Source organism: Trichechus manatus, unplaced genomic scaffold, assembly GCF_000243295.1.
Source record: "Trichechus manatus latirostris isolate Lorelei unplaced genomic scaffold, TriManLat1.0 scaffold00042, whole genome shotgun sequence".
NCBI lineage: Eukaryota > Metazoa > Chordata > Mammalia > Sirenia > Trichechidae > Trichechus > Trichechus manatus.
Genome location: NW_004443978.1, coordinates 12,347,147 through 12,359,878, shown reverse-complemented (window position 1 = coordinate 12,359,878; position 12,732 = coordinate 12,347,147). Strand labels below are relative to the sequence as shown.

General features: G+C 37.9%; 1 protein-coding gene across 8 annotated transcripts in view; it reads right to left on the bottom strand.

The window, feature by feature from the left end:
- The window catches only part of KIF16B (kinesin family member 16B), a 447,597-nt gene that overhangs the window by 364,973 nt on the left and 69,892 nt on the right, over positions 1-12,732 (bottom strand). For all 8 annotated transcript variants that reach the window (XM_004376454.1, XM_023731419.1, XM_023731420.1 and 5 more), the window contains 6 exons: positions 11,222-11,319; positions 10,373-10,482; positions 6,899-7,041; positions 5,282-5,450; positions 4,967-5,098; positions 3,081-3,256 (listed from right to left, as the gene is read on the bottom strand). In XM_004376454.1, coding sequence (XP_004376511.1) covers positions 3,081-3,256; positions 4,967-5,098; positions 5,282-5,450; positions 6,899-7,041; positions 10,373-10,482; positions 11,222-11,319 — 828 coding nt within the window. The remainder of the gene's footprint in view (positions 1-3,080; positions 3,257-4,966; positions 5,099-5,281; positions 5,451-6,898; positions 7,042-10,372; positions 10,483-11,221; positions 11,320-12,732) is intronic.

Sequence of the window (12,732 nt, the reverse complement as noted above, 5' to 3'; positions counted from 1 at the left end):
TATGCCAACTGACCGCATACACGGATATATGAATAGAACTAAATTCCTGGAAGAGGAATTTATGGGTTATTTATATGTGTGATTATTTTAAATTGCCAAATTGCCAAACATCAGAATCGTTACAATGAAAAATGTACAATACCAAGTGTTGACAAGGAGCTGGAACAACTAGAACTGACCCTCTCACACATCGATGGTGGGATATAATTAGTATAAACACTCTGAAAAATTGTTAGGCAGTATCTATGAAAACTGAACATATGTACATCTTCTGACCTAGCAATTCCACTCTTAGGTATAAACATAACACATATGTAGCTCTATGTTCACTAAAAGACATGCAGAACAAAGTTCATCACAACACTAATTTTAACACCCTCAAACAGGATACTCTCCCAATATCTATCTAAAGTGGAACAGATAAATGGGTTGGGACACGTCTGCATGATGGAATACTATATAGCAATGAGAATGACGTACAACTGTATGTAACAACATGGATGAATCTCACAAAAACAATGTTGAATGAAAGAATTCAGATCAAGAGAGTATGTACTGTGTGATTCCATATATATATAAACGACAAAAATGTGCAAACCTCATTTATGCTGCTAAAAGTCAGGGTATTACCTTTGAGGGAAGGGGCAGGTGGTGCCTATAAAGAAGCAAGAGAGGTGCTTCTAGGATGCTGTCAAGATTTGGTTTCTTGATCTGGGTTTGGGTTAGATGGGAGAGTTCAGTTTGTGAAAATTTACTTAACTGTATACTTAAAATATGCAATTCTTTTGTACATATGTAATACTTCAATGAAAAGTTTATTCAGTAAAAATTTTATATAGTAGTTTATATGATAAACAACAAAAATTGTGTAAAAGCTTATACATATAAACCACTACAGATATAGAGATACAGGTGAAGCAAATACATGTCAGAATCTTTTGCTTTTTTAAATTGTGCTTTTAGAACTTTGATGCACATGCTATTTTGCAAGAGAAATACATAAAATTATTAAAAGTAGAAGCTGAATTTTATTTAGCTGTGCTTAAATAAATAACTCTAGAAATGAAACTCTGATTTGACTAAGTAACATTCTCAATGAACCATGAGTAGAATATTCTGGGAAAGGAGCAACATTCTCAGAAAATTTATACTGGGATTGTTAATCAGCATTTATGAATACCTGCTTGTTTTATTAAGCATCATAAAACTAATTTAGGATAAGCCTGTACTGTCTCACAACAATTTAGGGTTTCACAGCACCATGAATTAGTTTAAATCAGACTCCCGTTTTTATTGTAATGTATTAAGTTTACCCAAGAATTTTGTCTTCAATGTGTTCTAAAGTAGACTTAATCATCTTTTCCGCCCACACCTCCAAAACTACAGCCACAAAAACATTCCCTTAATTACAGTGGTCTTTGGTCATGAAAGAAACACAAGAAAAAAAGACTACAAATATAATGCAACCATTTGGCCTTGTATTTGGCCTCTAAAGAAGTAATTCTTTAGAGAGGATCTGTAAAAATTTTAATAAAGTTATTCTGTCCATGTGGTTTAAGGTTTCTTTTTAAGTTTTCCTCAGTTTAATTAGAAAAGGCCAATCCTTCCTTCTTCCCTTCATTCTCATAACTTAGTAAAAGGACAAATACAAGCAGTTAAAGCTAGAATTTTCCGAATACTTTCACTCACATACAGTAGCTTGGGGAGCCTATCGAATTATCTTTAAATGCTTACTTTAAAATAAATAATGTATTTAAAACATTGAGAAAAGATACCAATAACTAGGTATATAATAAAAACGATTATTTTGGTTCATGCTATAAGTTATATAAAAAACCAAAAAACCCACTGCCGCCGAGTCGATTCCGACTCATAGCGACCCTATAGGACAGAGCAGAACTACCCCATAGGGTTTCCAAGGGGCAGCATATGGCCTGATAAAATCACACCCAGCTGGATTCTTCATCCTGACAGTTCCCATTCACACTGGAAAGCTCCACATGATCAAGTCAAACATGTGTGAAGGTATTTTTAAGTGCAAGGAACAAATTTCTCTTCAACTGCTCTCTGTCATCTTATTGGAAAGAGCTGTCAGGTATATTTCAGGACACAGGAACACCAGTGAGGCTTTCGTCCAGTCAAGATTTTCTCAGTCCAAACCAGTTATGGGATGCCAAGAGCTTCAAGTGCCATACAGTCCTACATGGAAAGCACTGCTCTAGAGATGAGTGCATTAAGGAAAAGCTTTTTTTTTTTAATGATAGACTTAAGATATCCACTCACGGGTTAAGAAAATGGGAGGAAATGTATCTGTTTCATTTCTAACTCGGGTCTACGTTCAACATTTTAAAAAAGCTATCCTTGATTTTCTTTCAAGGGTGGTCTTTCTTCACAACAACCCACTAGAACTTAACTGTAACATGATTCATCGTAGAATGTACCTGTATACTACGCAGTTTATAAAGAAGTTTACTGTGAAAACACAGAAAGACAAGCCTTCCTCACTAGAATCCCAAAAGGACATTTCAACAATCAAGCAAGGCCTGAGGGACATCACCTCAGCCAAGCCACAAAGTGTAATATCACAAGTGTCACTGAACTGCTGCAACCACCTCTATAACGGGCCATATGAAATAAAAATTTAGAAAGGTGTTCAAATAAATCTTTCATTCTGTTAAAATACATTTTCAAATCATGAAATGCATGGGTGGAATTTCAGATATTACTCTAAGCACCACAATTTCTTTCCACTAATGGAGATTATGCCACTAATCCTATTACATGCTAAAATTCCATCTATGATTGATAACTGTTAATCATTTCAGGTTTAGTAGGTAAAATCTTATACCAGAGCACATAATGAATGCAAAGGCCAATCAGAGGTTGATGTAAAGGAGAGACTGGCTAACTCATCCAATCTTTACTTAGCACTTACTTGGCAACAGGTTTGGTTTTTTGTTTTGTTTTGCTTTTTATTTACAAAAATTAATACTACAAGCGAGATAACTGTCTCATTAAGATCTAGAAATAGATGCCATTACTCAAAGAAAATTATCCATAAATCTCAGAAAAAACACAACCTGATTCCCTTGAGCAAGCAGCATTTTCAGTCTGGCTATTTCAGCTCGGAGCTCACGGATGAGTTTGACGTTGGCGTCCTCGTTAATGGTAGGCTTGTTGATGATGTTTTTGGCTCTATTTGCATAGCGAAGAGTACTTAGGGTTTCTCCATAATTGACATCAGCAGGTGAAATGGCTGTGAAGAATGTATTCAAAAAATAATTTATCCAGCACTCCGTGTTTCATTTAACACAAAGTTGGTTTGTAATTTAAAAGTCAGATTAACCCCAGGTCATTGGATAGACTAAATATTCATGGCCATAGTAATGAATACTAAAAATTATCTAAGATTTATAGGAGAGAGTGCTCGCTGTATCAAATTACATGTCATTTTTCTCGTCTTAAGTCTAGGATCAGCCATCTAACCAATTCTAAAATGATACATGAGATATCTCGCTGTAGTTAGGAGAGTTTTTTTTTTTTTTTTGTCGCTGTTGTTGAAAATATAGGAAGAAGATTTCCAGACTATTTGTACTTCTCAATATTAAGTAGGAATTAAAACACATTCAAATACTTCTAAAAGGTCTGGCAGAGCCTACTGTCTTTGTAAACATCTAAAGCATAACTTTTGATGAGTCAGTGTATCAGTCAATTCTTTTCCTCGCAACACTTTTAGTTGATGCCACCCCTCACCTCCATACCAAGCTTTAAGGTTTAGGTGACTACACAATTGCGTCTGAGGCGTATACCCCAGGGTAGGTCCTTCACTTCCGTAATTAACGCATGGTTTGGGGAGGGTATGAGGTAGCGGAAGACCCATAAGGAGGGGAAGGACAGGCAAAGGCAGGAAGGGGGAGGAGAAGGGGAAGGGAATTGGAGGGAAACAACTTTGTGAGTTCTCTTCAACAATTATCTCCTCTTTCTACATGTTTTCCCTACTCTGCTTCTTTAGTCAATTGGTCAAAATACAAAAATAAAGTATATTATTTTTATCATTATTTTTTGTTATAGCTCACAATTCTTAATTTTAAACTCACTGACTGCATTAAACAGAGAAACAAAGTTGGGTTATTTTTTACTTTGAGTCCCTATAATTATTTCCTCCTAAGAGTTCGTGGGGGGCTCTGGTGGCGCAGTGGTTAAGAGCTACAGTGTGCTACGGCTACTAACCAAAAGGTCAGCAGTTGAAATCCACCAGCCGCTCCTTGGAAACCCTATTGAGCAGTTCTACTCTGTCCAATAGGGTCGCTGTGAGTTGGAATCAACGGCAACAGGGCATGAGTTGGTGGAATAGTCTCAAACATATCAAAGATCATGGGGATAGCGCAGGCAGGCAATGTTTCATTCCGTTATACATAAGGTGGCCATGAGTCAGAGCTGACTCGAAGGCAACTAACAACAACACGAGTTCGCGGATTTAAAAGTTTCTATCTTGTACTTTAAGTGAAGAAAACCCAAAAGTCATTATGCATGTTATTACGGTTTCCATAACCAAGAACATGAAAAGTCTATGGAACTGGGAAAGGGGAAAAACAGTTAATAATACGGTACTATACCCCCACTGCCATCGAGTCAATTCTGACTCATAGTGACCCCATAGGGTTTCCAAGACTGTATATATCTACGCAAGCTGACTGCCACATCTTTCTCCCATGGAGCTGCTGGTGGTTTCGAACAACCAACCTTTTGGTTACCAGTTGATTGCTTTAATCTCTGCACCACCAGGGCTTCTTTAATATGATACTATAGACTGGACCATAATAAGTGATTTTTTTCAACATAGAGAAACCAGTATTTTTTTAAGGCACAAATGGTGCTACCTTCTAATGAGCCCTTTTAACTTAAATATTTACAGCTCATTCACACAAAACACTGTATGCTAAGAAAAAGAACTTAAAATTCTTACTGGCAATCATGATAGTTTTGGAGTTTCCTCCAAGGCTATCTTTTAACAACCAAGTTAAAACAGAATCCCTGTAAGGAACGAAGACTTGCTTCTTCTTTGCAAGAGGGTTTGCTGCATCCTGAGATAAGTCAGCTATAGGAGGGAAGAGAAAAAAAGAAGGAAAGAAGACAATTGTTAAAGTTTTTTTCTTTAACACTGGTTCTAAAATGCAGAGGATATTACCTTGGTTTGTAACACAAACATTAAACTTAACTGCTCCGTGCTAACACAGTACCACAAGGAATAAACAGAGGCAAGAGACAAGTTTAAACCTACCTAAGGCAGAAATGACATTTCCTAGGGTCACGAGGGATTTGTTGATATTCCCCCCTTCCTTTAGTCTAACCCCGGTGGCACCAGTGGCATCTGCACGTTCACTTCCGGCAAGATCGACTAAGTGGATCTTACTCACGGTTTCACATGGCATTTCAGAGTCAAATTTTGCCTGTGGTAAAATATAAAAGCAAAATTGAAGAGGGCCCTGATGTTGTTTATGACACAAATTCTAATTATTTTCCACTCCCCGCTGTGATCTCCCAGGGTACGTTTTTGTTTGTTTTAGTTTTGTTGTTTTATTGTCCTTCAAACTGATTACAAAACTTCCAAGATTAAATTCAATGCAACAGCAGTCTACCACATGTGATTCTGAAGAACCAATCCTTCACTCAAATCACTCGGTCATTCTCAACAAAAGTTGGCTGAATCTGGCTGTGGCTGAATATGGACCTGGAATTCAGCACCAAGGGGCACTCAACACAGAGAAGAGGAAGTAAGCAAGTAACTAGCATTGGCCCCATATGGCATCTGCAGCATTTCCAAGCACAACAGCTACCCAAAAGATGATAAATACAGACAACTACATAAAAGATCATTTGACCATTATTCAGTGATAAAATACTGTCTCACAAATTATAAAAAATATCTGAAAATCTTAAATACCATATTCCTTGCTTCTCAATTATATCAGTTTTACTTTCCCAAAGGCTATCAGCCTATGTTTTGCAGTCTGCTCCAAAATGTTAAACAGAATTACAAAATTCTGACAGAAATGTAAACTTCTGAGAAACAGGCATTTCTAACCAGAAAGCAGAAGAAAAACCAGTGAAACTACAGTAAAGCAAGGGTAAAACAAAAGGTAGAGACATGGAGAGTTTAACAGGCGTTGTTCTGATTGATGCATAATCTTCCATTTTCTTTGCTCTCTAATTTCCCTAACTAATAAAATGTTGTTTTTTGCCGGGAGGTGACGTGTTCAATCTGATGAGTTCAATCACTGACACAGGTTAGGACATCCCAAAGCCCCAGCATAGGCTGAAGCTCTCAGTGGACCCTAAATTTCTGCATTTACCTTTACCTGATCTACTGGCCTAGGTACTAAAGTAATACTTATCCTCAATAATTTCCACACATATTCAAGATGCTCTCCACCTCCTGATTATAATGAATTCTTAGATTAGCAATTATAAACGTTCATTTTCCCTTAGTGTCATTCTAATAATCATAATCAACATTGTGGGGTGAACTCCATGGAGTGATAATGTACCACACTGAGTTACCTTGGCCTCCAGCTGGCCTGACTCTCAATCCATTATCTCCTACAGAGTTTGCAACAATGAAAACTTTTGCTTAATTAAGCACAGAGCACATTTTTTAAAAGTCTAGAACAGGGCAGAAGCCTGCTAAATATTTCTTAAGGGTGCAGACCAGGACATTTCAAATTACTGTGATTGCAATGACAGAGAAACTCAGCTCACAGCACATGTTCAACTCTAATTAACAAAAAAAGATAGTCAGTCCCCTCTGCCTGCTGCTGCTCCTGGTTCAACAACGATCAGTCCTCAGCCAGAGCTAATCTGCAGGCAGAGACCTCAGGAATCCCTTCGCTGCCCTGACCTGAGTGAACTTGATGGTGAAGATGGCATGAGACCGGCTGCTGACATCGTTCATCCCAGTCGCTGCCGTCGTCCGATTGATATTTCCTGCATCCATAAGTTCTTCTACATCACCGTAATTCTGGACTAAATGTTTGGATAAATCTGGCAAAAAAAAAAAAAAAAGGAGGAGGAGGTGAAGAAGTATCTCTAATATATAGTAAATGGAACAAGAAATTCCATTTATGCTGACTTGTTTAATGATCTCACTTGTTTCTACAGCACGCTGGTTTATGATGCAGACTTAGGAGCTGCGCTGCCTGGGTTCAGATCCCAGCTCTGCTACTTACTAGCTGTGGGCTTACATTGCTATAGACAAGTTACTTAGCTTCCTGTGACTCAGTTACCTCATCTGATATGTGTGCCTACAACATAGGGTAGTTAGGGTAAACGCTAGCAATTATCATCAACCTCATTAGCATTGGTCGCAGTACTTAGAAAGGGAAATGTAAAAGCACTACCTCTTCAAAACCTTAATGGTCCCATGCAAAACCCAAAAGCATTTTTTAAATCCTTTAAAAAAATTTTTTTTTCAATGTTCATGTGGTTCCAAAGTGGAAGGCTGCACAAGGTATACTGTGTGAAAGGTCTCCCTCCCACTCCTATTCACCAATCTACCACACAATTCCCCTTCTGTAGGCAGTGAATGTTATCAGTTTCTCTGGACCCTTCCAGAAATAACCCATACATAACAGAAAATTATACTGTATATACATATATATATATTTATATATATACACACACACGTGTATATAAGCCCTGGTGGCGCAGGGGTTAAGGCGCTTGGCTTTGAACTCAACAGCCACTCCACAGGAGAACAATGTAGACAGAAGTCTGCTTCCATAAAGATTTACAGCCTCGGAAACCCTATGAGGTAGTTCTACTCCGTCCTACGGGGTCGCTATGAGTTGGAATCAACTCAATGGCAATGGGTTTGGTGTGTGTGTGTATCTGTATCTGTAGGTATAGATATACACACATACACATACATATCCATATATCCATCTTCCCCTTTGATACAAATGGTAGCTAGCATATTATAAACACTGTTTTGCACCCTGCTTTTTTCATGTAAAATATAGATTGGAGAACATTCTGTATCAGTTCTTAAAGTGATTCCTCATTCATTTTTAAGGCTGCAGAGTATTCGATTACATGCATGTGCCATAACCAGTTTAACTAGTCTCCTATTGAGACTATAGGGTTGTTTGTATTTTTTTCCAATTACAAATAATGCTGCTACAAATAATCTGGAACACAGTCATTTCAAATGTGTGTGAATATATCTGCAGAATAAATTATTAGAGGTGGAACTGCTGAATCAAAAGACATTTATAATATTGATAGATGTAATAAAATAAAAAATAAAAAAAAATCGGAGCCGTAGTAGCACAGTGGTTGAGAGCTATGGCTGCTAACCAAAAGGTCAGCCGTTAGAATCCACCAGCTGCTCCTTGGAAACCCTATGGCGCAGTTCTACTCTGTCCTATAAGGTCGCTATGAGTTGGAATCAACTCGATGGTAACAGGTTTGGGGTTTTTTATAGTAAAATTATCCTCCATAAAGAATAATTTATACCCAGTGGCAGCAACGTACAAGACTGCCTGTTACCCGACACCCTCCATGTGCTGTCTTATCAGGTCTACTTACATCTGCCAGGGAAAGGTGACAAATGTTATCTCAAAATATTTTTATTTTGCTTTTCTCTTACTATGAGTGAAGCTGAGCATTCTTTCCTCCATTTAAAATTCTTCTGTATTTCCAGTACTGTCCATTTCTCTACTGGACTGTCAGACTGTCAGACCTGTCCTTACTGACTTATAGGGGCTCTTTGTATAGTAGGGAAATTAGTTCTTCGTCTGGAAATATTTTCCCCATTTTGTCATCTGGTTTTTTACTTTGTTTATGATGTTTCTGCCAAGCACAAAGTTTTATATTTAATGATTTCAAATTTAATATCTTTTATTTTATGGTTTCTGAGTTTTAAGCCAAAATTTAAAAACCCTGCCTTTCTCCAAGTTTCTGGAAAAAAATTAATTCATAGTTTCTTTTAGTCATTTGATTATTTCTTTTTCTAACGTTTAAATCTTTGATCCATTTGTTACTTATCCTAGTGTAAAAACTGAGATATAATACCAAGTAACTTTATTTTCTCCTGGGCAGGCTGAAAATCCATACTTCCCTTACTGTTCTAATAGCACATTTATCAGAAACTAAATCCCCATAAGTATCTGGGTCAGATTCTGGATTTTTACCCTGTTTGATTATTCTGTTTGTTCATAAACACCAGCTTTAGAATGTGTTTTAACATCTGATAAGGCAATGAAAAGGAAAACATAAAGGCATATGTTAAGGTGAAACTATTAATAATAACAGGTATTCCACACTCCACAAAGTAGCTACAGAGTCACACACCTTGCTGTGGGCACAGGAGGGGAAAGTTCAGTTGGGAGTTTAATAAATCAGAGACAGGGTCCTGCTGATGCACCTGGTATCTCCAGGAAAAAAAGACAACAGAGAACAGGAACATCTTTAAACTCCTGACCAATTCTCAGTCTTGCCTCCAAGGAGACACACCTGAAGGACGATGCCCACGTGAAAGTACGTCCGTGTGTGTGATTCCTACAGCAGCCATCACTCAGCCCCCGCCCCTCGCACTCCAGACAGGGCTCTAGAATGCAGGGTGAGGGAGATGAGCTGCATTGCAGGGATGGCCTTTAATCCAGCCTATTTTTTGAAGAAAATAATCAGCAAGGGCCAGCCCTTTAACCGTTATTACTTGTGTCATTCCTCACAGCTGACCGTGACACGAGTGGTGTATCACAACACAAACGCTGAGGAAACAGTACAGACAACTCTGCAAACACGCTTCTTCACAGGTAAGAGGTCTTAGAATATCTTTATTATCACATAACATCATTCAAAAAAAAAAAAAAAAACCATTGCCATCAAGTTGATTCCAACTCATAGTGACCCTACAGGGCAGAGTAGAACTGCCCCAAGGGTTTCCAAGGAGCAGCTGGTGGACTGAAACTGCCAACCTTTCGGTTAGCAGCCAAACGCTCAACCACTGTGCCACCAGGGCCCCATATATCATTAGGGTCAGTAAAAACACATCACTAAAATGCAATTCCATTTAAAAGACAGGATATAGGTTTATGAATCTTGCCTAACAACACTGGAAACAAATTTCCAGAGTTCTTGAAGTCAGAGGAAATATACTGGCAAGCTCAACGAAATCAGTGAAAGCCCAGTGAAGAATGAACCCCTTAAATTAATATTGTGTAGTGACAGCTCATACCATTTTGTTACTAAAATAAAATGCCAAAAATAAATTGTCCAATCTCCCCATTATGCTACTTCTTTTTGTCTCTTAAAAGTCTTATTTTTACACAAATTTCCAAGAAGTATAGCGCTATGAAATAGTCATGCTTACCCTCAACGTAAGGTCCTTCTTTTGGATGCTCACGGACTCTTAAATTGAAGGTTTTGGATGACTTCCGCCTAAGTAGATCTCGCACACGTTCATTATAAATTTCTAAGTAGCTAAAATTGTAAATAGAATTGAATTTAGAAAAATTATTTCAGGCATTAATAATTACAACAATAACAACATTAAAAACAGAAAAAACCTACTTTATAGGTAGAACTATATGCCTATACTGTGCTAATGATTTCATTTAATCCTTACGCTAAACCAGAGGTAGGTACTATTATTATCCCCACTTTATAGGTTGGACAACAGAGGTTCAGGGTGATTTAAACAACACATCCAAGGCCACATAGCCCTGAGAGGTAAAGCAGACAATAAACCCTAGACAACCATGTCTGCCCTGGTAACCACCAAAGACACTGACTCCCCATACAGATTTAATTTCAAGGAGGAAAAAGCACTGTAACCATCCAAGTTATTGATTAGATTTATAGTAATCCCACCAACATAATGACACAAACTTAGTTCAGCTGAAAGAATAAAAGAATTGTAGTAGGTACACACTTAAAGGCTCACTACATTTAAGATAAACATCCTACACTAGAGTTTCTGACCAAGCTGGGTTTTCTATCAGCCTCCCAAATCCTGGTCAAAACTGTCCCCAAGAAAGTTATTGAAAACTTAAAGTGTTTTTAAGCTTTATTTCCAACTACCATAAATATAGGAAGTGGAAAAGGCAGAATTTTTCGTTATAAAGTTAATGGCCTTATTCGTTCCTACTGCCTAAAATCAAGCCAAACAGTCTTGGCTCCAACCAAGTGCACACTCAGTCACTCAGGCCACGGGTCCTACCTGACTTCAGTTCGAAAAGATGCTTCATCCCATCTGGTGGTTTCATTTATCTGACTGAAGAGCCCTTCACAGATCCGAGGTATTAAGCCAGAATCACCCTACAATGGGAAGCAGGAAGGCCGCAGCTGTCACTTGAAATAAAAGCAACCTACGGCTGAATGTGCACTTTGCTAGAGTGGACTGGGAGTTGAGCAGCCTGCACGCCAACCCCAGTCCTACCACCTGGGACCCCAGACACGCTCTTTACCCCTCCCGGACTGCCTCCTGTTCTCTGAAATGAGAGCGTTCAGCCTTAGGTTTCTACGTGCTGGGGCTTTGGTAATATAAGGTCATCAGCTGTTAACCAGTTAAATCATGGCGTGCAAGCCTAAGACAACTTATTCTCTAGCTTTCAAACAAGACAGTCTACAGCTGTAGAATAAATGTTAAAAATCTGACCTGGTCAAATGACCAAAGAAGGTGAGATATACACTGAGCAGAAGGGAAACATCAACAAAACCCTAGTTAAGTCCTCAAAGTAGTTAATAATTGTCTTAAAACTTAGGTGACAAGACCACATTAAAACATGTACAGTGAAACCTGTGACAGCCAGTACTCAACGGGTCTGCCTTGTTTTTCTGGGTCTCACAAGTTTTCCATCTTTGACTGGGTACAGTCTTATCACTTTCCTATCATTGGTTTTAGTGGAAAATACTCGAGTTTTCCTTCTCTGACAGGTTTCCACCTTACACAGGTTCCGGCTTTCGCAGTTTTTACTGCAGTATATCCTACGTTTAATGTACTAATCCCTAGACTGGCATTCCTAGACAGGAGGATTTTAATACATTGTATTACTTATACAATGCAGGCATAACAGTCAATAATATTCATGTTTTAGTCAGTATTATCAAGTTGATGAACCCCAGAACAACACCAAAGGTCAGGTAAACCAGAACCCCAGAGCTTCAGAACCTGGATCTCTAATGTTTTCTTCTGAAGTCCCTCCCTCCATTCACCCAATTGCCCCCAAAATAAAAGGAATATCATCAGTGCTTTAAGAGAAATTTTGTTCTTCGTACTATTAAATCAATACCAGTTCTTATCAAGAATAAGTGCACCTTTGCAATCAATGTCATGGAACACTTTGTGTAGAATTTGTTGAATAGGAAACTAATTTGCTCTGTAAACTTTCACCTAAAACACAATAAAATACTTAAAAAAAAAAAAAAGAATAGATGGGCCTTTCACCATATTTTTTTTTCTTTAAAAAGAATAAAAAAGAATACCCAAAGCACCGTATTCAACTATAAGGTCAGAGGAAAACAGGTGCAATTTATGAGTGCTCTATAAATGTTTAACTTACATAAAATAGCTACTAGGGAACCAACATGTAAATCTGATTTTTAGAGATAGCTTTATTTTTAAAGACACAGTAGAAAGTAGGAAGAGAGAAGCAAGATAAAAGGAAATGTAAAACTCTTGAAATTATCTGCTCTTCACTTATTAGTTCTCTGTGTTTCTGCCTTGAGGAT